General features: G+C 37.5%; 1 protein-coding gene and 1 long non-coding RNA gene across 3 annotated transcripts in view; both read right to left on the reverse strand.

The window, feature by feature from the left end:
• Positions 1-7,916, reverse strand: part of chd2 (chromodomain helicase DNA binding protein 2) — a 69,227-nt gene extending 61,311 nt beyond the window's left edge. For both annotated transcript variants that reach the window (XM_063005301.1, XM_063005300.1), the window contains exon 1: positions 6,718-7,916. In XM_063005301.1, coding sequence (XP_062861371.1) covers positions 6,718-6,779 — 62 coding nt within the window. In that variant the 5' untranslated portion in view covers positions 6,780-7,916. The remainder of the gene's footprint in view (positions 1-6,717) is intronic.
• Positions 7,917-8,349: 433 nt separating this feature from the next.
• Positions 8,350-17,683, reverse strand: LOC134323683 (uncharacterized). Its single transcript, XR_010014078.1, has 5 exons — positions 17,521-17,683; positions 16,147-16,204; positions 15,976-16,034; positions 12,935-12,979; positions 8,350-8,563 (listed from the first exon to the last, which is right to left on the reverse strand). It is a non-coding gene; the product is annotated as an uncharacterized LOC134323683 (long non-coding RNA).
• Positions 17,684-26,119: the final 8,436 nt, after the last annotated feature.

Consider the following 26,119-nt stretch of genomic DNA (forward strand, 5'->3'; position numbering starts at 1 on the left):
CACTAGACAGTATATTAGACAACTGATTTATGTTCCCTACACAGTGCACTAGAGCACTAGATTGTATATCAGATAACGGATTTAATACGTGATCGGGAAAAAAGTCTGTGTCGCCTGCATGCGCGTGTGTCGCTCTTGGCCGCTCGTTCTAGATTCCGGGAGATTTTATCTGACTTGCGGGCATCAGGGAACCGCTATGTATATGCGGGAGACTCCCGGAACTTCCGGGAGACTTGGGATGTCTGTAATGTACACATTAACAGATGCTGATCCCATGCATTATAACAGTTTTATGCACTACACTGCTGCCACATGGATGGTTGCATAGATGGAATTAGTGGTCAGTTAAGTGTATAAATGAACAATAACTATAAGAGTTGCTGTTTAAGAATTGAACAAATTATTTATTTATTAGGATTTTAACGTCGTGTTTTACACACTTTGGTTACATTCATAACCGGACAGGTAATTACTGGTTACACAAGATTTATCAGGTCAAAAATTAAATATTACACACAGTCTTGGACAATTTTGTATCTCTAATTCACCTCACATGCATGTCTTTGAACTGTGGGAGGAAATCAGAGCTCCAGGAAGAAACCCACGCAGACACAAAGGGAACGTGCAAACACCACACAGAAAGGACGTGGGCCATTCCATCTCGGAACCAAACCCGGGACCTTCTTGCTGTGACGTTGCAATAAAAAGTGAAATATTTGTACAGGACCTTCATAATGTAGGTCAGTTGTAGCCTAGTGGTTAAGGTACTGGACTAGTAACCAAAAGGTCGCTGGTTCAAGCCCCACCACTGCCAGGTTGCCACTGTTGTGCCCTTGAGCAAGGCCCCTTAACCCTCTATTGCTTAGATAATACAGGGGTTGGACAAAATAACTGAAACACCTGTCATTTTAGTGTGGGAGGTTTCATGGCTAAATTGGACCAGTCTTGTGGCCAATCTTCATTAATTGCACATTGCACCAGTAAGAGCAGAGTGTGAAGGTTCAATTAACAGGGTAAGAGCACAGTTTTGCTCAAAATATTGCAATGCACACAACATTATGGGTGACATACCAGAGTTCAAAAGAGGACAAATTGTTGGTGCACGTCTTGCTGGCGCATCTGTGACCAAGACAGCGAGTCTTTGTGATGTATCAAGAGCCACGGTATCCAGGGTAATGTCAGCATACCACCAAGAAGGACAAACCACATCCGACAGGATTAACTGTGGACGCAAGAGGAAGCTGTCTGAAAGGGATGTTCGGGTGCTAACCCGGATTGTATCCAAAAAACATAAAACCACGGCTGCCCAAATCACGGCAGAATTAAATGTGCACCTCAACTCTCCTGTTTCCACCAGAACTGTCCGTCGGGAGCTCCACAGGGTCAATATACACGGCCGGGCTGCTATAGCCAAACCTTTGGTCACTCGTGCCAATGCCAAACGTCGGTTTCAATGGTGCAAGGAGCGCAAATCTTGGGCTGTGGACAATGTGAAACATGTATTGTTCTCTGATGAGTCCACCTTTACTGTTTTCCCCACATCCGGGAGAGTTACGGTGTGGAGAAGCCCCAAAGAAGCGTACCACCCAGACTGTTGCATGCCCAGAGTGAAGCATGGGGGTGGATCAGTGATGGTTTGGGCTGCCATATCATGGCATTCCCTTGGCCCAATACTTGTGCTAGATGGGCGCGTCACTGCCAAGGACTACCGAACCATTCTGGAGGACCATGTGCATCCAATGGCGGTGCCGTGTATCAGGATGACAATGCACCAATACACACAGCAAGACTGGTGAAAGATTGGTTTGATGAACATGAAAGTGAAGTTGAACATCTCCCATGGCCTGCACAGTCACCAGATCTAAATATTATTGAGCCACTTTGGGGTGTTTTGGAGAAGCGAGTCAGGAAACGTTTTCCTCCACCAGCATCACGTAGTGACCTGGCCACTATCCTGCAAGAAGAATGGCTTAAAATCCCTCTGACCACTGTGCAGGACTTGTATATGTCATTTCCAAGACGAATTGACGCTGTATTGGCCGCAAAAGGAGGCCCTACACCATACTAATAAATTATTGTGGTCTAAAACCAGGTGTTTCAGTTATTTTGTCCAACCCCTGTATGTCACAATACTGTAAGTCGCTTTGGATAAAAGCATCTGCTAAATGCTGAAAATGTAACTGTAAATATTTGATAGAGATACTAATAATAAGTAGGGCTGTCGTTAATTATTGCGTAAAAATTTTAATCGCAATTACAATTTTTAATCAAACTTTTTATTGGGCTATGTTTGTGTCACGTAAATATGTGTCTTTGTGGTCATTTGCACTGCTTTAACAGAGCAACATTGTGTTTATACAGTAGAGATAACACGGGTCTTTTCCAGTTTGCATCGTGAGTTACAAATTACTCGAGCTGCTGCTGCTGCTACATTTTGCGAAATATAGGGTATTTTAAATAATCATTTTCAAAAAGCGTGAGAAATCATCACTTTTTCACTGATCAGTTATTAATTGATGCTTTAATATCATCTTTGGTCTGAGCGCATTTGTCTCGTCAGGCATCTGTGCGCACGGATAGACAAAATGAGCTCAAGACAACTTTATTTCAGTGTAATTTGGATGTAAAGCGCATAGACTGTACACGTCATGGGAACATTACGAACACTGCTGTTAAATGGATCGCAATGGACTGTATAAATGCTTTAACATAGTTAACAATGTGGGTCGACATGATGTTATACTGTTGCACAGGGGCGTAACTACAGGGGGGGCGGGGCAGGTGCAATGGGGTCCTCCACGACATGAACTCAACCACTCACCTCACTGCCCCCCCATTGGATGCACTCGCCAGGTCGTTATTATTATATTACAATATTTTCGTTAAGTAAAATAACTAAAACTGTGCATTAAAAAGTAACTTCTGAGTGAATACTTTTAATTCATTCTGATCAGCTATCAGCATATGCAATTTGTTGAGGGGGCCCAAAAATTTTTTTGCACTGGTGCCCATGAGCTCCTAGATACACCACTGGTGTTGCATCTAGAAATGGTTCATATTATGAGCGCCTGTTTTCAGTGGCAGGATTATAAACAGGAAAAGATCCTCACTTTTGTCAGATAATGTGAACAGACTTGTCATTTTGAATAAATGGCTGAAAGATAGGTAGCTGTTAAGAACTCTATATAGGCATTGGCTGGCTTTCTAAAAAATAATTTAGATTTAATAATTTTATCATTATTTTATGAATGTTTTTATTGGTAAACACGTTCTTGCAATAAAAATGTGCATAACTGTTCAAATTGTGCTTAGTTATTAGTTTGTGATTACATTGGTTCTTTAAAAATTTTAATCGTGTGACAGCCCTAATTATAAGTAAACAATGGATGCAGACATAAACAGACTTTGGGTGAAGAGATCGAATCTGTACGTGCTTTATTAAAAAGAATTAGGCCCATGAAAATCTGATCTTTGGGAAAAAAGAAATGACACTTCACAACTAAGACATGCTTGTTTTAGCAGTGTCAAATATTAAGAACTGCTTAAATAAATGTTAAACATTTTACTTAAATGTTTCAAAATTGTTCTTAATTTTCCATTACTATGTTCTAGTGGTCTCAACCTGTCTTGTATTTAATAATGTAATGAACTATTAACAAAAAAGCATTTTCAAATCAACTAAAATGTTAAATAATTCAATTACTGATTAATTAATATAATACACTTGTTCCGTATGCATACATGGTTTGAATGGTATATGATCAGTGTGTGTGTGTGTGTGTGTGTGTGTGTGTGTGTGTGTGTGTGTGTGTGTGTGTGTGTGTGTGTGTGTGTGTGTGTAGTGATTCAGCTCAGCCAGCACTGCAGCTGCTGACAAAGCAGCCCAGCCAGTCAGACTCTCCTCACAGATCACGTGACGAAACCAGGGGGCAGCTTTAACCCTAGCTCAACGCTGATTGGCTGCCATGTTGCTAGCTCAGTAAGGCCCAATGAAAATTCAGCCTAGAAACTTCTGACCTCTAGATCACTTCCTGTTTCCCTTCCTGTAGTTCCATGCAGCTTTATGCAATGCTGTGCAACTCTGAGCTCTGCAGCCACAAAGCAAGAGCCATTTTGTGCTTTTCAGGCTGGACTTTCAGCCATTTGCTGCAGCAGAGACACGTTAAACTACTGTACGTTTCAGGGGGTTATTTTTACTTTTTCTCGTGTTTGACAGAGAGGAAAATGAAACTCCACTGACATGTCAGAACCGGCTGACATTTACTGCTTAACTGTAACTGAGGAACATGTCGAGAAAATGGCTGCCAAAAGCCTGGTAAAGGACGTGTCCTTGAACATACACTCAGTCAGGACAGAAATACTGACATGGTCCGACATTGTGTTTGCTGTCAATAATGGAATGTACCGGTCACAAAAGCAGCATCCAATTCACCCCAAGTCCTGGCTTCAGTCACCGAGCTGTCAGGTATTGAAATAATAAATAATAATGTACAGAATGAAGATAAAACCTGTTGCCCAGATGTACCTGAGAAAAACGATTCTTGTTGAGTTTTTAAATGAAGCCATCCATCGTTCATATTTTATTAGAAATAGGTTTGATTAAACCTTTCAGTCTGAGGTGCAACATGAGAACCAGAATACATGACTTTAAATGTGCTTTAGCACTATATACCACCAGAAAATAAGCAGATCTTTGAGTACAGTGTGATAATTCTGAATTCCCACTTACACTTTTGTACTGACTTCATAATTAACATACAGCCACAGGTGCACAGTTAAATAGGTTTTTATTATTATTATTACAAGCTTCAGTATTTTGTGTATAATAAAGATTTCAAAATGACAGAGATGGAATGTTCAGGGTCGCGGCCGAGTCACAACCAAAACAGACTGGATTCGACAGATTTAATGGTACACTGGCAGATCTGAATAAATGTGGGATACATTGACTGGCATGGCACATAGGCATGATTATGTGTGGTAACATATTTGATACGTTAGCACATACAATCACAGCTATTTACAATATCTTATGTGTTTAGATTTGGAACAATTAAATGTATTTATTAGGATTTCAATGTCATGTTTACACACATTCATGACTGAAACTGTGGTTATTCCTTAAACAAGATCATCAGTTCACATGATGGACAATTTTGTATCTCCAATTCACCTCACTTGCATGTCTTTGGACTGTGGGAGGAAACCGGAGCTCCCGGAGGAAACCCCTGCAGACACGAGAAGAACATGCAAACTCCACACAGAAAGGACCCGGACCACCCCACCTGGGGATCGAACTCAGGACCTACTTGCTGTGAGGCAACAGGGACAATTAAAAGTGGCAACATGTTTATTTGAATTCATATCTTAAACATGCATAAATTGAGTAGAAATAATTAAACTAAAAAGCTTCTAAATAGGCACAATACTTGTGTTATTGTGATATAAACACTGAGTAAAATACTTCCATTTTTGCAGCCATTGGTGTGCAGGCCCATGTAAAGGTAAAGCGTTTTGTTATTCCCGGTTTTGCTGTGATAAGATCTGACCTTAGGTATTTTTAGTTGGTTTTACCCTAGCAATGACCCAGAGGAACTTCAGTAGCACTACTGCACTCAAGTTGGCATTTCAATAATAACTATCAATCTAGAGTCATTGCTGTACTGAGAATGGTACAAAGTGTTCATAAACTTTAAATAATATACATTAATCCCTGCACATGCTTCAACTGGTTAAAAGTTAGGAGACTGTTGGGAAAGACTGTTGGGAAAAAAAACATGTTGAAAACTGTGCAAGTAGGCAGTGATGCTCCCAAAACCACAAAGGAAAGCCCTCATGGGACCCAGTGGCATAATCAGACAGGGCACACGGTACCAACCCCCACACATACAAGAAATTAAAATCCATAAGATTTGTATTATTATTATTATTCACTACACAATCAACTTAGAAATTCCTACTTGTATTTAATTTTGGGTTAAGATGCAATGGATTGAGAAAAAATTAGAAGCATACAAATAATTAATATCCTATTAAAATGTTTCACATGCAAGTTGTGATTGAGAAAGATTGGAAAAATCAGACTGGAAATAATGAAACCATATAAAGCAGAACACACTTTATACACCAAAATGTTAAAAATACATGCAATGGTTTAATTTCTAAATTGTAAATAAAATCTAAATATTCCATTGTTAATGCATTTAAAAAATCTGACTGTTTAGAAAGAACTCTGGTAAGTAAATACTTTAACCTAATCCAAGAAATGTACATATATAATCTAATAATCTAAGTACATCTTTAATCTAATACATGATTTAAAATCTAAACAAACATATGTGAGGATCAAAGTGTTTAAATAATGTTATTTAACAAAAGTTAAAATTCAAAATGGTGCAATGCAGTGTAAACTAATCACACAAGGTCACACAAAGTAAACAGTAAATAAGAAGCCATGGTTGGATGATTAAAAAAAACTGATCTTTCAGATCGGAATACATTAATCTTAAAACAGGCCCAAACAGATGGCACTCACTTTCTGAAATGCCAGTAAAAATCAGGGTGTGGCTATTCAACTATGCCAAGGTCAATGGTGTGAAACCGTGCAATTTTACAAAAACTGTGGTTAAAAAGTGTGCACAGGTGATTAACCATGCCTGTCAATGTAAACAATCAAGACAAGATGAGGGAATCACAAGAAAATATACAGGATCGTACCTTGAAGCATTGCTATGGCCCGAAGCATCGTCTCCGTCTTTTTTGTCTTTATTCTTCAACATGATTGTATCGATGATCTTGCTTTATCGATGATCTTTAATCCAGGTATTAAACTGTCAAAAGTTGGGGGGTAATACCATGATGCAGGTCGGATCTTTTGCTTAAAAGGACTGAAAAGTCCTGGAGTTGTGACGAACGATCAAAAAGCAGCTTCGATTTAGACGTTTTCGGGAAGAAAATGAGTTTAATTAAAAAATATTAGGGCTAAACATAAGGGAATTAAATGATAGCAGGTCGATGTCAAGCAACAAACGAGTCCAGACTTCCAATGCAATAGATCCACATGCATAAATTCTTACTGCGTCATCAAGACAAAGGACGATTGAAAAGATCCTTAAAGAAATCAAAATATAAAAGATTTACCCGGAATATACAACAGAAAAACAACTATTCAATGAACCGGCTGAAATACATGCAGGAGCTGGAACATTCACAGCCGGAATAAAAACGTCGATTTTTTTCCGACTCCGGCAACAAAAAGCCGGAAAAAACCCCTCACGACTGTAAATATATTAATATCCTAAAACTACACAACGCGTTATTAGAAAAGATAAAGCAATGTAAGAGAAAGCAGACTGGCCTTATGAATGGAGCTCGGAGTGAGTGAAGCGGCGCACACAGCGCACTAAAAATGGTGGACCGCCATGGCTGCCAGCGCGAGGCTCAGAAAACAACGACTCCGCTAAAGCTCAGTATTTCTCCTACTCGCGCAAACCGAACCGCAAAACACCGCGCAAACCTTCGTAAAATTCCTGTACGGGACTCCCTGCTCGAAGAGGTTTAAATAGGAGTCGGAAAGCGAGCGCTGAAGTTAATGAAAGTTGTGGGAGAAGTGGCGTGGAGGAGCCGAACGGGTTTCCCTTCTCAGGGCGCATCCGCCATCTACAGCTCCTTCCAGATCACACAGCACAGGCTTTACTGAGTGTGATTGACGCTCTGTGCACTGAACCCGCACCCAGGTGCTGCACCAAAGACCCTCCCCTTTACTTTCTATCAAACTACTTCTGCACTTTCTAGTCAACATTAAGCTTTAATTCTCACATTAAACTACTGTAGCACCAGCTAAACTACACATACAGCCACATACTGCTGGCTTTTACCAGATAGAAAATGCACTTTTGTACACCATCACTTCCTGCCCTGACAGGAAATGAGATATTGGAAGCCATTTTAGAGTTTTGGACTCTGCAGGACACCATTTTAGTAGGACACCATTTTAAAGGACTTCTTCACCATTTGATACAAGTCAAACACTGGGAGACACAAATGTGTGCTTCGTTTTAAAATTCTCCTTCCATAGGTCGAGCAGGCTGGAGGAAATCCGAATATTCCTTTAATAATGAAGTAAAATTGGTTAAAAAGTTTGCAGACAAATTGCTGTTAGGGTGCGGGCCAACACAGGTTCCCTTCTTAAAGGCACGCTAAAACATTCGTCCAAAAATGTGCAATGGATCTGTAGTAGTAGCTATAATTGTAAACGTATGGTCACATTTTCTTAAAGTTTGTCAGAATTAAACCAGCTTAGAATAAAATAAACACAAATTTTCCCAAACCAATGGAAGCAAGTCAAAATTGTTCAACAACTTTTTTTTTATTTAAGAAAATTGACTTCTCAAAACTCATACAGACATTTTAACTCAAAGAAAACATGATAAACATTTGTATACAAGTGCAAGCAAAATTGCACAACAAATTCAAAGCAAATAAATAAAATCAGTGAAATAAATCGGAGCCCGAATCTTCCTGAAAAAAGCTGTAGTCTCCACTCGATTGTCCAGTAGGGGGTCTTAATAAAACCAAAAAGAAAGAAAGAAAGAAAAACGTGTAAACTCCAAATGCAAACATCCATAAATAGCATTCCATAAAACACAAAGCTAGCAATACTCTAGAAAAGCATGTAAAATTCTTGTTAAACGATTGTTCTTTAGCTGTATTGTACGAGGGTCCTTCAAAAAGTTTCTGCACTTAAGAATTTCATAAACAAATTACATCAATTTTCTAGTCACCTTCTGATGCACTTTTTTCCAGCATCATACCAACTTTTTAATGCCATCAGCAAAAAAATTTTTTGGTTAAAAATAGTCACTGATGCACCATTGCTTTCACATCACCACATGAAAATCTTCCTCCCTTTAAAGCTTCTTTGAGCAGTCCAAAAAGGTGGAAATCAGATGGCGCTAAATCCAGGCCATAAGCTCTCTCAGTCTCTCAGACACAGTCAATTACTACTCCTCCTATATTTTCCAACAAAAATATAAAAGTGCGGAAGCGTTTTAAAGATCCCTCGTACATACTTAGTAACTTGAACTTTAGAAAGACTCGCCTTCATCTGAGCTAACTTGCAAAAATAAACTTTTACATTAGAAGTGATGCAGTGATGGATGGGACTTGTGGGCGGACATGTGGAATTAAACGACAACATAATAACCAGTGAAAACAGATACATGTTAACGATGCAATCAGTGAATTTTTTGAATACACACGCACACAAACTTGTCAGAATAGCTCTAGCTCAACCTGCAGCCCAGGTGATTTGCACTGACACTATACAAGAGGCTAATTATTCCCTTACACAAAAGCATGTGCGTCACCAATGAGACTGGCTTGTGAACTTAGATACCAGAAGTGTTTCAATTTCTAGTGCTACAATTTCCACAAACCTGAAGAAGCAAAAATACCCAATAAGCAAACCACTAGCACCCCATTGATGCAAATCCATTCCTACATGCAGGTGGTAGAACTGCTTAAAGTGGGAGCGTAGTGCATTACAGCTACCTCATGTTATTTAGTTAGTTATGTGCAAAATAGAAAGCAGGGCATCACAAGAGGCAAAGCATCTCTGGGATTTCCTAAAATAAGTTGTCATGCACACACTTATCTAGTTGAGGTTGCTTTACAATAGTACCAATGATGATGGTATGATGCTATTACTAAACTTAATATTAAACAACAATTTCCAACTGATATCACCACACTATCATGGCTACTTAAGGCAAAAGCAAACAATTCCGGCTTGGGAAATGAGAAACAATGCCTTACGATTTAACTGGTTATTATATTGTAATGAATGCACATAAAGAAACATCATATATGCAGTGTTGGGCATGTATGCTAATTTAAATGTAATGTAATAAATAGCAATATTTACGAACTTAAAATTAAGGGGAGAGGAAAATTGTAGTTTATTAATAGGCTCTCAACCCAGTTCAAAACATATTTAATAAGTGTTATACAAACCACATTTCCAGAAAATTGGGACATTTTCTAATGCAAAAAAACAGGAGTTTGTAATTGACTTTTAGAAATGACTGTATTCTGAAGCTGAACAACTTAATTGTATTTTTTTTTTTTAAATATTAAATTTTAAACTTGATGCCTGCGGACCACCTAAAGTTGTGATAGGCAAAAAAGGGCAAAACGTAATTGAATTTAAGAAATGCCTTTTAAAAACATTCCATAATGAGCAAGTGAATTAATAATTTGCAATTAGTAATAACATCAGTCTTTGTATGCAAAATGGGTCATGTTACACCCCTTTGTGCCAAACTTTCTAAGAAAATTATCAATTTGTTTAAAAAGAACAATTCTCAATGCAATACTGCAAATAACTGAGGTCTTTCAATGTCTATCGGACAGAATACTGTGAAAAAAAACTTCAGAAATCCAGAGAACTCTTGCTCCATGTTAGGCAAGGCTGGAAACCACTGTTAAATGTGTGACCTCTGAGCCCCCAGGGCAGCATAGCATAAGAACCATTAAGGCAGTGTAATAAATAACACCACATGGGCTCACGAATACTTCAAAAATCCATCGTCACTGAATACCACTGCACCAAGAAATTCATCCTAAAATTCTATTTCAAGCAAGAATTGGCAAAAATTCCAAAACTGCAGCAATTAAAACTGTCAGTTCCCAAACCATTAAAAAGTGTAATACAAAAGAAAGGTGACACAGTGGTAGCCTTCTGTTCTAACTTAGTTTTGCAGGCATCAAATTGTAAATTAGTTTTTATTTACAAAAATACAAATAAGCTGGTCTGTAAAAACATTAGAAATCTTTTCTTCGTAGTTTTGACAGTAAAATAAGGGTTTAAGAGGATTAAATGGCTCAATTTTTTCAGAAATGTGGACACATTTAAATGTGTGTTCTGATCTCGTGACTAATTACAGGCTTCCCGAAAGGGGATTTGCCATATCAAAAATATTTAAACAATTATGGCAATGTCATATACCACCACCATACTCTGTATCTATCTATATCTAATCAATCAATCAATCTATGGGACACAATGTTCTGGTTCCACAGGGAAACACTTGGTCCAAGGCTGGAATACTCTGGTACAGAATGCCAATTAAGGCTAATCAGGCCTGTAGATGCCCAGCTGGCCGATAGCGCCACAGAGATTCATACCCGGATCTCAGAGGTGGTGGGTTAGCATAAAACACTAAGTGCATATCACTTAAATTTTTTTGTAAAAATTGCACTATAAACCAATTCTGAGATTCCCTGCATTAAAACATAATTAAATCAAATTCAAAAAGGCACACGAAAATTTTCACACTAAGGCACTAATCACTACTAGTATATAGAGTTGCCAAGTAATAACCTCAACAAGTATGGTTTATCAATGTTGTCTGCAAAATGGTGTCTAACATCCATGTTGTTGTGTATCCTGGCAACCCTGCTTTATAAGCCAAGTAACCAGTAGTAGACTTAAGATCAGGAACTGCCCACCAATGGGGGAATTTTTTTTTTTTTTTTTTTTTTTTTTTTTTTTTTTTTTTTAATTAAAAATAATCCACTGCTGGTCTGACTACAGGGCAACTAAATCAACTAAAAAGCTTGCCATTAAGCTTCATGTTTTTAGTGTTTTATCTAGAAGTATCTGTGCCCCTTTCGTTTAAAGTCCGTAAGACTGAAGCCAATAACTAAAGCACTATGATTTGAAGGTCTTTATTTAATTATCCACTTTATTTAGACCATAAATAGAGAACTGTACTTTGTTTTGTGGCATTTATGGTTTTTGATGTGGTACTAAACTGATACAGAGAATAGTAAAATGCTGCTTATATTAACTACCCAAATTATGTTGGCTCAAAAGGGCCACAGGTGTACATCAAGGGAAACATAATATAATCAATTCAGTTTTCTGCCAGTAGTCTTAACTTTTATTCATGACTAAATCATGACTGTCACAAATAAGCCAATTCAATTTGGGAATAAACATTTGTAATTAAGATTTGTATTAATTTTTTAAAAGCACATGGGAATTACCAGCAGCATTTAAACCAGAATCAGCATAATTAAAAGCTGCAACATGTTTAATTACACCAGCAGACCTTTTTTCCTTATTTATTACCCCAATCATTTATGGTGACCAATAGTTGGCACTTCTGTTTAAAAGTTACTACTGTCTAGGTGGCACTGAATAAAACGACAGCTAGCATGGACCATTTTTAACAAGTGCATAACACACATCTTTAGCAACACAAATTAAAAACTATATAATTAATGGTCAAAAAATAGTATGTATGAGAGTTAACATGAGTTGGGTCTCAAAGCAAAGACCACATAAGGATGACAGAACTGGTTGTTTAATAATGTAACACTATTTCGTACTTGGCCATATTGAATTAAATACTAATTAAGAATTAAGAAATTCCAGGGGAATGACAAAGCAAATTCCACAGTTTGTCACCACACCCCTAATCTGTGCAAACTTTCAAGAACCTTTTTTCTAGTGCCAATCCCATCCATTTTCTATTGACAGAAACCACCAGGTCTCATTCAGAATATATGATCTTTGCTAACGGCATCAAATCGCATCACTGCTAGTGTGAATGTAGGCTTAAACTTAAGGATTTTATGAAACGTCATGTAGATAAACTAGAAACCTTACTCATGAAACTACAAAAACCTGTAATCACATGTCCGTCCCCACATAAAGCGAGTAGTGTCTGCTCAATATGTCATACAGGAAGCCTTATGTCACTTTATCCAGGTATGGCAAGTCATTTAGGTTAGATACAAAACCATGGCTTAAAACCACTAAGCTGACACTACTCTTCGGACTTTAAGATACTGCTTGAGCACATGAACTACAAAAAGTAAACAGACAACATGCCGCATAAACAACAAGGTTAACCTGTGAACTTACCAAGCAGTCTTCTTTCCTCGTCTTCAATCATGTGGGCCTCTTTTGCTGAGAAAAAAAAAAAGGATATATATATAATTACATTCCACTTACTTACATTCCACTTATATAAATATTCCACTTACTGAAAGGACTGGCACACATTCAGTAAAATGAATAATAAAAAGTGCAGAGCCAACACCAATAATGTATTAAAGACTAGAAATTTGTAAAGTATGATATAAAAAAAAAAAAAAAAAAGATGAAGTTTGGTAAAACTACACTTGCTAGAAGTTTTCTTTCACTACTACATGTATTAAAAGTGACCCACAATTGTGATTGGGTTGAGGGTCTCATGGGGTTTGAGCCTGCAACTTCCCCATAGTATAGCACAATAACCAATGAGCTACCACTGTTGCTTCCTTCAGTTCAATGTACCCTCACTGCTTCAAAAGTGAGTGGTGCCATGTCTGCCAGTGCAAAGAAGTCATGTCCATAAAAAAGCTTACTAGTAAGCATTTTGGAGACTGTCAAAACCATTTTAAGGGCAAACAGCTACAGGGTTTGTCTAAATTGAAATTGTGTTATAAGTCATATTAGTTATACAAACTGATGTTCAACATTGTGGTGCGGTACAGTGGCTAAGTGGGTAGCACTGACGCCTTACACCAAAAAGTCCAAGGACATGCAATTGAGGTGAATTGGAGATACTAAATTGTCCAAGACTGTGTTTGATATAACCTTGTGAACTGATGAACCTTGTGTAATGAGTAACTACTGTTCCTGTCATGAATGTAACCAAAGTGTAAACATTATGGAAATGGCTCATTGTGCTAACTAGTGTAATGATGGCATGAACCTCATTCCTATGTAGAGTTTTAATAGCTTAAATGAGTTCCATGTGAAAAATCTCCATTTCACAAGCTGTCTGGCAAAAGCCAATAAATTGCACAGCGCTTAAAGTAGTGGTGAATTTTACACTGAAAAGTAGTATATGTTCCTAATTCACAGAATGATTTGGTAACCACAAATACAAAAATAGAACTTCCATTTTTAAAGTGGACTTGCTGTTAAATTTACAAAACAAACATATTTTAACAGTCACAGCTGAAGCAGTGTTTGCTCCTTGTGTGTAGCTTAGTTCATCAGCTCTGGGCCAAAAACAACTAAACAAAGCAACCTATATGAATTAGGTAGCAAATGCATCAAAATGATCATTAAATTCCTGCTACTTACCAACCCGTGTCATGTTTGTGTTTTTTTGTGCTTGTGGATAGAGGCTGTGTCCCAAACTACTTATAAAATACTTCACTAAATCCTAACCCCTTAACAGAATGGTCAAATGAACTAGTGTAAATTTGCATGATAGTACAAAACAGACACAAAGGTATGACAGGATATCTGGCAGACATGGATGCTTAGGAACATTACATAAATAAATAGGTGGGCTTAAGGGTCTATAAAATTAACCCACTGTTCTATTAGTCTGAGACTAATGAGTAAAATTATGTTTAATGTTGTACTAACAATTTTACAAAAGGTTTGCACACCCTTAAATATGAGAAATTACATATTGATCCCCACTACACTAAGCATGTTTATCACCAAAAAAGTTTAAACATGGAAAAATGAAAGTGCTCAATTTTTTAGCGCATGACACGTCAGTCCATGCGATCAGTATATTCATCACTCATTTATATCCATAGCACCAGTGCATTTCTCTTATTCCCGGAAAGTCTAGGTAAGTAGATACATCTTTAAACAAGTGGTGTTTGATTAGTTGTGTAGGGGTTGACTAGTGTTAGTTGTCTTTCCAAGAATCCCAGAATATTTGTGTCATCTTTAATTACATATGTTGACACCTGCTCTTAATGGCTAATCCCAAACATTTAATGTCAATATCTAATTACCTAAAAAGAGAAATTTCTCTCACACTGCTGTGGAGTACAAAATAACAGTAGCTATAAAGCTTACTTGAGTAAACTATAACAGTAGCTATAAAGCTTGCTTAAATAAACTTGCTTATTATTTCTTTTAACAAACATGTGCTTAGTCAGCACATTATTGGTTATAACTTTTAAACACAATCAGTAATACAGTTACTTACTGCTACTATTGGTCTCATTAGAACATGCAAAAATATGCAACAGGTTGTTTGTTCAGAAAACATTTATTAACTTACTGGCCAAGCTTAATGGCAATTGTCTAAAGAGGACAACTGAAAAACTTTCAGTAACAACCCCACCCAGGTTTAAAAAAAACGAAAAGTACAGAAAAATAATGGCAACTGTGTATCCAAACTCTTGATCCAAGTAAACATATAGGTTTTCTTTTTTTTTGGGACATGACATATCATAAAGCCGTTGATCAATTTGGGAATAAACATTTGTAATTAAGATTTTTATTAATTTTTTAAGCACATGGGACTGAACAGCAGAATTTTAACCAGTGTCAGCATAATTAAAAGCTGCAACATGTTTAATTACACCAGCAGACCTTTTTCCTTATTTATTACCCCAATCATTTGTGGTGACCAATAGTTGGTACTTCTGATTCAAAGTTAGTACTGGCTAGGTGGCACTAAATAAACTGACAGCTAGCATGGTCCATTTTTAACATGTGCATAATACACAGCTTTAGGAACACTTAAATTAAAACTTGACGAGAATAGTGAGCGGTTTTTTTTTTTTTAGTTTTTTTTTTAACTCTTCCAAAATGAAAAAGGTGCAAAAGCAAAAAAAAAAAAAAAAAAAAAAAAAAAAAAAATTATACAATTCAAAAACACATGTCTGGTCATGTTTTAACGAAACGCTTAAAGTTGACCTTTTAGCTAATATGGCTACATCATTAGTTGTTCTCAGCAACTACAAGCCAAGACAGAAATGGTATCTATTGACTAACTTACCTAAAGCCAATTCCAGTTACACTTTTCTACAATTTTATGAAAACGGAATCCACAAAGTCGGAATCCGCTAAATTGTATTTATTAGCGATGCTATAATACAGTAGCAACACTGGGGATTTAACCTTGTATATGTCCAATTGTTACGATAAACAATACTTACAATTAATTCTTTTTCTCGTTCTCTTCAAGCATCTATGCAAGTATGCAGAACTGGATCCGCTAAAGGAAAATAAAATTTAAACATTAGTAACAAAAATGTTACGTAGCTAATGTATAGCACACCCTAGTGGTTGCAAGACAACTTGAGTGGGTAGAGTGGGTAGACACTTACCTGGTTAGCAAATTAAACTGGACATTCTTCCATCAGCATTTGCCCTGTGGTTATGTGCCTGTGTAGAAGATGGGCAAATAATTAGCTATATTTTTCTCGTCTACTTGAACTTTTACATACAACTCAGCTTATACCCAAGAAATTTTTTAAAAATATTTGTTCTGGTCAGATCAACATTTACAGACGTTTTGTCGTTGCATTTAATGTAAAAACAATGTGGATATGTTGTATTTCTTGAATCTGTGATGTTAACAATTCTTAAAACATTACAAAATCTCAGCACTTTATTTAAAATGTGTGTGCATATAGTCATGTTTATTTAACTGGGATATACCAAACTTACTAGTATAATAAGATGAATATAAACATACATAAGGTACATTTACATCACATAATTGAATGCATACATTTTCACTGTGGGGACAAGTAAAAAAAGTAAAAACATGACTAGTGGGATATATATTCATATTTTCTGTAATTTACTCTTAAGACTGTTAACAATATGTACCTGGCAAAATGATAATTCACATACAACCACATATGGAATAAAGAATAGGTAAAAGAGCACTTTTAAATAGTAGAAGAAAATGTGGAGCTTTTCTGAACCACAAAGGGTTAAAAGCCAACACCCTGTTATTTAACATCGAGAAAATACAGCATACATGATAAAAAACACAACAAATAAAACAGAACATACATTTAGCACAAAATACTGCTTTAATACATTGCAGTAATGAATACAATTTTACAAAAGTAACAATTATATACATAGCAAGAAATAAAATAAGAAAAATACAAATTAGTTTTAAATGATAAAGTGTATAGAACACAGTACTTTGTATTCTGTGATAAAAATAACGTTACAAAAAAAATAACATTTTGACAATAAGTTTCTTGTGGTAAATAAATAAAAAACTATTTAAAATAGGTAATTTTTTAAAAGACACCTTTAAAACAACTGAATGTCACCACAAACGTTCAGAATAGACATAGTGAACATGAAGTTTGTATTTTTAAAATATATTTTCACATTTTATTCGGTTTTTCCGCACTCAAGGTCGTTCTTCCTCAAGGACAAAGCATTATTTAAATGCGTAGTAAGTAAAAACAGACTTTTCCTTCGATAAAACCCGCTATATCTTTCTTTAAAGCAATGACCAAAAGAAAGTACTTTAATTTTTTCTTTTTTAAGTACACATTTAAGCTGTGATTAAAGCATTTAACCGAGTGAATAAGATTTTGATGACTTGGCGCTGGCCCCATCATGGCCATTTTTACAGGAGCGCTCCCAGCCTGCTTCAATTCCACCATATTGGAACATCTTTAAACTCGTCTAAACACAGTAAAACACTACACCTCGTTGTAAAATCTTACCAAGGATTAAAAGCGAAGTTCTGCAGCGTCACCTGAACACCAACTCGTCGTTATTTTCGCGTTCCCGCTCGGAAACATCAGTGCAAATAAATCTTCTCGCCATTTCTGCACGGCACTGCATTGCTCTGGTTCTCTCTGTCTACCCTCCTCCTGCGCTCTGTATTGTTATACTGAACTCCAGTAGGGGGCGGAGCTTCTACTCCAGCGTCAACAAACACTTTCCGCTCACCAAGGTATTCTGGGTAGAAGAAGCTGCTGCGTACTTGTTTTATTAAATCACTCGAAGTATCAGCCATATATAGTTATGTTTGGGTTTTTCGAATTTATTGTTATTAATGTAATATATTATTTGTAAGAATTTCTAATTTCGTATAGCTGAACAATGGCTGCAAATGCATTAACTTAAAAAAACATCTGAAAAGTGAATAAAATCCACAAGTTTTGTCTGAGTAGATTTTCAAAGAAAAAGATGAGACTCGAGTAAAGATTTTGCCAAATCTGATGGAACAAAGTTATCGTGGTATAAATTCCTAATATTTCAAAGAGAATCTTCCAATGTTAATGAGTATCTGCCTTTGTGTTTAGGTGCCCCATAGTTTAGATTCGGTGACCGAGGAGGAAAGTAAATAACATACCTTAGCTTTTGTCTTCAAACTATTGTTGCAAAGCTTTGAGGTGTGTTTTGGGTAGTCATTTAAAAATTAAAAATGTCCTATGCCACTAAAAATTTTAATTTACCTGCCACATAAGCATATATTTCAAAATTATTCATATTTAACACATCCAGGATTTGTCTCTTATGACAGCTGCACAGAAAAGCCAGCCAAAAAGAGCCAGGTAGATCATCCAATCCAGCCTTCACCCTGGCATATAAACCTAACAAACCGCGAGCAGTACCAGACACAGTGGGAGCCTAGTGGTTAAAGCTTCAGCCTATCAATTAAAAGGTTGAGAGTTCGAATCCCAGCTCTGTCATGCAACCACTGTTGGGCCCTTAAGCAAGGCCTTTAACCCTCTCTGCTCCAGGGGTGCTGTACAATGGCTGACCCTGTGCTCTGACCCCAGCTTCCAAACAAGCTGGGATATGTGAAGAAAGAATTATGTTGTACTGTACACCTGTATATGTATATACAGTGTATCACAAAAGTGAGTACACCCCTCACATTTCTGCAAATATTTCATTATATCTTTTCATGGGACAACACTATAGACATGAAACTTGGATATAATTTAGAGTAGTCAGTGTACAACTTGTATAGCAGTGTAGATTTACTGTCTTCTGAAAATAACTCGACACACAGCCATTAATGTCTAAATAGCTGGCAACATAAGTGAGTACACCCCACAGTGAACATGTCCAAATTGTGCCCAAATGTGTCGTTGTCCCTCCCTGGTGTCATGTGTCAAGGTCCCAGGTGTAAATGGGGAGCAGGGCTGTTAAATTTGGTGTTTTGGGTACAATTCTCTGATACTGGCCACTGGATATTCAACATGGCACCTCATGGCAAAGAACTCTCTGAGGATGTGAGAAATAGAATTGTTGCTCTCCACAAAGATGGCCTGGGCTATAAGAAGATTGCTAACACCCTGAAACTGAGCTACAGCATGGTGGCCAAGGTCATACAGCGGTTTTCCAGGACAGGTTCCACTCGGAACAGGCTTCGCCAGGGTCGACCAAAGAAGTTGAGTCCACGTGTTCGGCATCATATCCAGAGGTTGGCTTTAAAAAATAGACACATGAGTGCTGCCAGCATTGCTGCAGAGGTTGAAGACGTGGGAGGTCAGCCTGTCAGTGCTCAGACCATACGCCGCACACTGCATCAACTCGGTCTGCATGGTCGTTATCCCAGAAGGAAGCTGACGCACAAGAAAGCCCGCAAACAGTTTGCTGAAGACAAGCAGTCCAAGAACATGGATTACTGGAATGCCCTGTGGTCTGACGAGACCAAGATAAATTTGTTTGGCTCAGATGGTGTCCAGCATGTGTGGTGGCGCCCTGGTGAGAAGTACCAAGACAACTGTATCTTGCCTACAGTCAAGCATGGTGGTGGTAGCATCATGGTCTTGGGCTGCATGAGTGTTGCTGGCACTGGGGAGCTGCAGTTCATTGAGGGAAACATGAATTCCAACATGTACTGTGACATTCTGAAACAGAGCATGATCCCCTCCCTTCGAAAACTGGGCCTCATGGCAGTTTTCCAACAGGATAACGACCCCAAACACAACCTCCAAGATGACAACTGCCTTGCTGAGGAAGCTGAAGGTAAAGGTGATGGACTAAACCAAATTGAGCACCTGTGGCGCATCCTCAAGTGGAAGGTGGAGGAGTTCAAGGTGTCTAACATCCACCAGCTCCGTGATGTCATTATGGAGGAGTGGAAGAGGATTCCAGTAGCAACCTGTGCAGCTCTGGTGAATTCCATGCCCAGGAGGGTTAAGGCAGTGCTGGATAATAATGGTGGTCACACAAAATATTGACACTTTGGGCACAATTTGGACATGTTCACTGTGGGGTGTACTCACTTATGTTATCAGCCATTTAGACATTAATGGCTGTGTGTTGAGTTATTTTCAGAAGACAATAAATCTACACTGCTATACAAGTTGTACACTGACTACTCTAAGTTATATCCAAGTTTCATGTCTATAGTGTTGTCCCATGAAAATATATAACGAAATATTTGCAGAAATGTGAGGGGTGTACTCACTTTTGTGATACACTGTATAACAAATAAAGGTATTCTGTTATATTCTAGACACACAGACAAACAAGCAGGAAACAAGAGGACCCAGCGATGAGCTTAGTTTATAATTACCCCAAGATAAGCAGGATATGCTTAAAATGATTTGCTTTAATTAGGCACAGCGAATGCTTTCAAGTGCATTTTAAAGAGAACTGCACATTCAGGCAATCTGGCCTTTGTGCCCCTGCTGGCCATCATGGGCATGGCAGGTGGTACATTACATCATGTTGCTGTCACATTGTCATATTCACTATAATATTTATTATTATAACTGACATTTAGTCTAGTTCTGTACATGCTAACCCATATTATTATTTATTTATTTATTAAGAATTTAACGTCATGTTTTACACAGTTTGGTTACATTCATAGATAGATGGATGGATGGATGGATGGATAGTGAGGAATAAGAGAAACTTATACAGATAAAGTAAGTAAGTAAATAGGGTGCATTCATACAGCATATGGTATGCAACAGAAAAACAGTATGTGCAAATTGTGCATCTGGTACATGTAATAGAAGCAGTGGTGTAGTGTTACAAATGACAGAACAGGTAATTACTCGTTACACAGGATTCAAGTTCAAGTTTTTTTAATGTCAAACATAGTCATGGACAATTTTGTATCACTAATTTACCTCACTTGCATGTTTATTAGACTGTGGGAAACTGGCGCTCCTGAAAAAAACTCAGACACGTGGAGACACGTAGACATGTGAAGAACATGCAAACTCCACACAGAAAGGACCTGGGCCGCCCCACCTGGGAACCCAGGGCCTTTTTGCTGTGAGGTGACAGTGCCACACACAGAGCCACCGTGCCACCCACCCAAATCATTAACATAAAAGTAAAGTAAAGTAAAAAAAAAAAAAACAAGGGCACTAGGAATCACAAGGAAACATGAGGAAAACAAGGAGCAGAGTGAAAGTACATAAAAGGGTACAATGCTGTGTAATGAGACTAGAGAATAGGGGCACACTGATGGTCTGTTTCAGGTGCTAGTAATCAGGTAGTATAAGTATTCGAGAGTGCTGCGGTCACTCAGCACGGGGCAGAACAAGGGAGGTGGGTTGCTGGGGAAAGTATGTTGCTAGTTTGTATGTTACCTTAATGATGTTTTGAAGAACCGGAAATAGACCAGTTAATCTAGGAGACAGTTTCTTGCATGGTAAATATAGCTTAATGTCTTTTGTAGATAACTAGACTGTCCTGTTCTGTATTCTGGAGCCTCCCTGTCGTGACAGTTTTTTTGTCTGTAGAGGATTGAAGACCGAAAGTGAGGAAAAGAATCCAATTGACTTGGTGAGGAAATATGTATTGTGTTCTTTATATATTCAAGGTTGTTTGATCTGTGAACACCACAAACATGTTTGTGTAAAAGTTTATTTAATTATCATTATTATTCTCTGCGACCCATTTTTTTCTAAGGGTCGTGACCCAGGGTTTAAAAAACTTTATTGTAAACCACAGTGGGACCAGATTGTACAATTTACCGCTACAAGCATTGTCACAGTTCCACCCACTTGCAAGCAACTTAGCTTATCAATGCTGTTAACAGATGATAATTTATCCAAATAACGGACCCTGGTATCCTTGGTAAGTTTGTATCTGTATGGTATCCTCACGTCTGCTTCTCTAACTTTTACTTCTACAAATAGTATTAAAGTAAAGCAAGCATTTTTGCTGCTACTTTCACTGTATCGCTGACCAAAACAATACCCCCACAATGGTGCTTCGGTGACGTCACAGACACTAAACACACGTGACTGACAAAGACCTATTGCAGAGAGAGTAAGATGCGCTGTTTGTGTTTTCTGGGACGCATAAAAAGTCATTAACAAAATGTGAGTCCTTAAAAAAAGTTTGAAAAACCCTAAGTTGCGCCCAGGTGGCACAGTGGGATATTCCGCTTGCCCACCAGCGCCGAGATTCTGAACTCGAAACTTGGCATTGCCACCGGTCGGCTGGGCACCATCTAGCAAGCGTTATTTCCATTGCCTACCGGACTATGTGGGTGGGTTTTCAAATGCTGTGTAAGGACCCTGATTAGCAGATAGAGAGGTGCCTGTGCAGAATGCATGGGTGAAAAAGGGTTCTGCTAAGGTCTGCACGTGGTTCGGAGGAGCCATGAGCAGCAATATACCCGCCTCGACTGCATTCAGGGATCTCCCAGCAGCGGAAGATAAACTGATTATGCTAAATTGGGAGAAAATGCATAAAGTATAATAGAAAAAAAGGAATAACCCTGAGTTAGAGGAACCCCAGAAATGAGATCTATGGCACAGTCCCATGGTTGGTTAGGGGGAAGCTGGGAGGCATTTACTTTGCTAAACACTTCACTAAGTTCATGATATGTCTCAGACATATTGTTAACCCTTTGATGCACAAGCTAAGCAAACCCCTTCTAATGCACAACATGGGTGGAAAATGACTCATATTCATCCATTCAAGAATATTTTCATATGCACATTAGTTATTCATGTATTTACTGTCTTAGCTAATAAAAGCTATCTATACTAGAATATGTAAACAGCTAGCAAGCAAATAGTATTGGATATATTCAAGATTCAAGGGCATAATCTTTGGTTGTCTTTCAAAAGATCAGTAAATATGTTTTTGACTACAAACACTTACAAATGTCAGTAGTTCCTGTCAAATTCCATAGTAAATACATAATGGTCATTTTTGACCCATGTTGTGCATTAGAAGGGTAGTGATACAAAAATGATTTTTATTAAAAAAGTAAAAAATATAAAAACTGATATAAGGATTTGTGATGATCAAAAACAAGTTAATTGAGGAATCCATGGAAGCTTGAATGACAAAATTAATTTATTGCAAAGATTTAGAAAATAAAAACTCAGTTGGGTCACTTTTGACCCAGGTTGTGCATCAAAGGCTTAAGAATGGAACTGGCAGGGCTTTTAATGGCTGTAAAGCACTGCACTGGAACTGGAGACTCGACTTACTGCAGTTTTTTGACCATTCCATGATTTTGCTGCCTGACCAGGAGATGTCATGTTCATGTTGTTTGAGCCAGGGAAGACTAATGACCTCAGAGAATCTAAGGGACTTAATGACAAAGGTAGAGAGTTTCATAGTGATCTGGCTTGATAAGGAGGGATAGTGGCATGATTTGATAATTAATGATAATTGATCCTAGGGGATTTTGATTAAGGGTTTGTTCCTTCAAGGGTAAATGGCAGGGTTGTACCAGTTTATTGTATTGTTTAACAAGACCAGAAAGACATCGATTAACTCTCTCTCTCTTCACAATACAGACACAATTTATTATTTATTCTGTAGGAACATTCTTGGAATGACAAACAGGTAGTATTCACCTTCAGGTTCTGCTTTGATAGCAACTGGTTTTGAGGGATGTGGCATGAATACAGGGATAGGATGTTGTGTTCCTAGTAGGTTATCCAACTTGATTAGTCTGTCTAGAGATACGGAGTCATGATGGGAAGCCAGCTCCGTTTGTACTTCTTGGTGGAGGCTTTGTCGATAGGCTGTAATAAGGGTCTGCTCATTACTGCTACCAGTTTTTAAAAAGTGAGTGCATAGATTGCAGTGGTTCTCTGACTTTGGTGCAGGTTTAGCAATTGTTCACTGGACTCCTGAAGCTAGTTTGGCACTTTCTGTAGAGAAGTTAAAATTATTATTAAAGATATAGAGCTAATCTAGAAGATAGAAGTAAGAATCCTCTTCAGGAACTGGGGTCTCCATCATACTTCATGGGTTTGGACAAATTTGAAGAAAAACAGGTACAGTAGTTGACTCACCTCACCTGATAACAAGAGGATTTGGTTGCTTGGTGGTTGGTTTTTGTGAGAAAATTGCCACACCTGAACAACCTGAGCATTCTGTTCCTGCAGAAAGGTAATTTGCTGTTGTTGATTTGACAGCATGTTTTCCAAACCAGTTGGTTCCTCCTGTGCAGAGGTGGCAGAAGTACACAAGTTGCTTACTTAAGTAAAAGTACTAGTAATCTGGTAGAATAAGTACTCAAGTAAAAGTTGAAGTATGCATACAATTTTTTTTTACATCACCGTAAATGTACTTCAAGTAAAAAATTTAAAGTAATTTTAGAAAAAATCATTTTAAATTCAGTTTTGTGAACATGATATCTTTTTTGTGGGAGGTACACAAGCACTATCACACAAAAGCAGCTTAGGTTTTACACTTTAAGTTTTACACTTTTTACACTTAAGTCCACTCAAACACAATATCTACAAAGAGACCCAAAATGTTTTATTTAGTTTCAGAAGTAGCTGGTTCTCAAAGTTCTGTGAATCCAAGCGTGCCCTTAAAATAAATAAATTAATTAAATTAAAAATAAATTTGTTTTTGATGAAGAGGCAAAAGTATATCACTTGCTAAGTTCGTTAGTTTAGGATACTCTACTTTGACTGACAGAAAACTTTTAGCTCCAAAGGCAGAACGAGTCTGACTCAGCTACCACTCTGTCGTAATAGCAGTTTAATTAAGCCTGAGCTTTTAAAGGTAAGCGAGTCACACAAAATGTTCCAGTAGCTGGTATTTATTTAAAACCGCAACATTCATTAATAACAGCAAACACGGAGAAATGTCTGAGAAAAGAAACTTACGCTTTGCTTCATATCGATACTGTGAACAGAGCATCTCCTACTATACATCTCTCTTAAAGACACACACACACACACACACACACACACACACGTCACAGATTTATCTTCACTGTTAGCCCTATTTTAGGGTTTTTATCAGACTGAACTGGATAACATTAAACGTGCGTGTGTGCGTCAGCGAGACTAATCAAATACATCTCCTGTGGGTAAAAAATTAATTGATTCACATCAGGTAGGATTCCGATTTGGTGCCTGAACAGAACTGCCTGTTGCGTAATACGTAAATAAATAGATAAAGAGATAAAATAAACCAATAAATACATGTATTTAGTTAAAACTAAAGTAACTAGCCTGTTTTGAAAATGTAGTGAGTAAAAGGTACAGATTTTTCTTTTGAAATGCAGTGAGTAAAAGTAAAAAGTATTAACCCAGGAAAAAATGTACTGTGAAGTTTTACAGTAAAACTGTTAAGTTTACAGTTGAACCATAAAAGTTCACAGTTCTACTGTCATTTTTACAGTTTGACCATGAGTACAACTGTGAACTCTCATGTCACTATGAAGTTCATTCTAACCTTTTCAGTGTTTAATAATATTGACTGTGAAGTTTACAGTAAAACTGTTAAGTTTACAGTTGAACCATAATAGTTCACAGTTCTACTGTCATTTTTACAGTTTGACCATAAGTACAACTGTGAACTCTCATGTTACCACGAAGTTCATGGTAACCTTTTCAGTGTTTAATAATATTGACTGTAAAGTTTACAGTAAAACTGTAAAGTTTACAGTTGAACCATAATAGTTTATAGTTCTACTGTCACTTTTACAGTTTGACCATAAGTACAACTGTGAACTCTCATGTTAGTTCATGGCCACCTCCTCTGGTGTTTAATAATGTTGACTGTGAAGTTTACAGTTCAACTGTAAACATGATATTGTTGAATTGTTAAATTCAGTCAACTTACAGTTTAAAGTTCAACTAGGAATAGTTCATAGTCACCTCTTCTAATGTTTGATGTTTACAGTAATTTACAGTTTAACTATGGCCATATACAGTGTATCACAAAAGTGAGTACACCCCTCACATTTCTGCAGATATTTAAGTATATCTTTTCATGGGACAACACTGACAAAATGACACTTTGACACAATGAAAAGTAGTCTGTGTGCAGCTTATATAACAGTGTAAATTTATTCTTCCCTCAAAATAACTCAATATACAGCCATCAATGTCTAAACCACCGGCA

The sequence above is a fragment of the Trichomycterus rosablanca genome, chromosome 11, assembly GCF_030014385.1.
Source record: "Trichomycterus rosablanca isolate fTriRos1 chromosome 11, fTriRos1.hap1, whole genome shotgun sequence".
In the NCBI taxonomy this organism is placed as follows: Eukaryota; Metazoa; Chordata; class Actinopteri; order Siluriformes; family Trichomycteridae; genus Trichomycterus; species Trichomycterus rosablanca.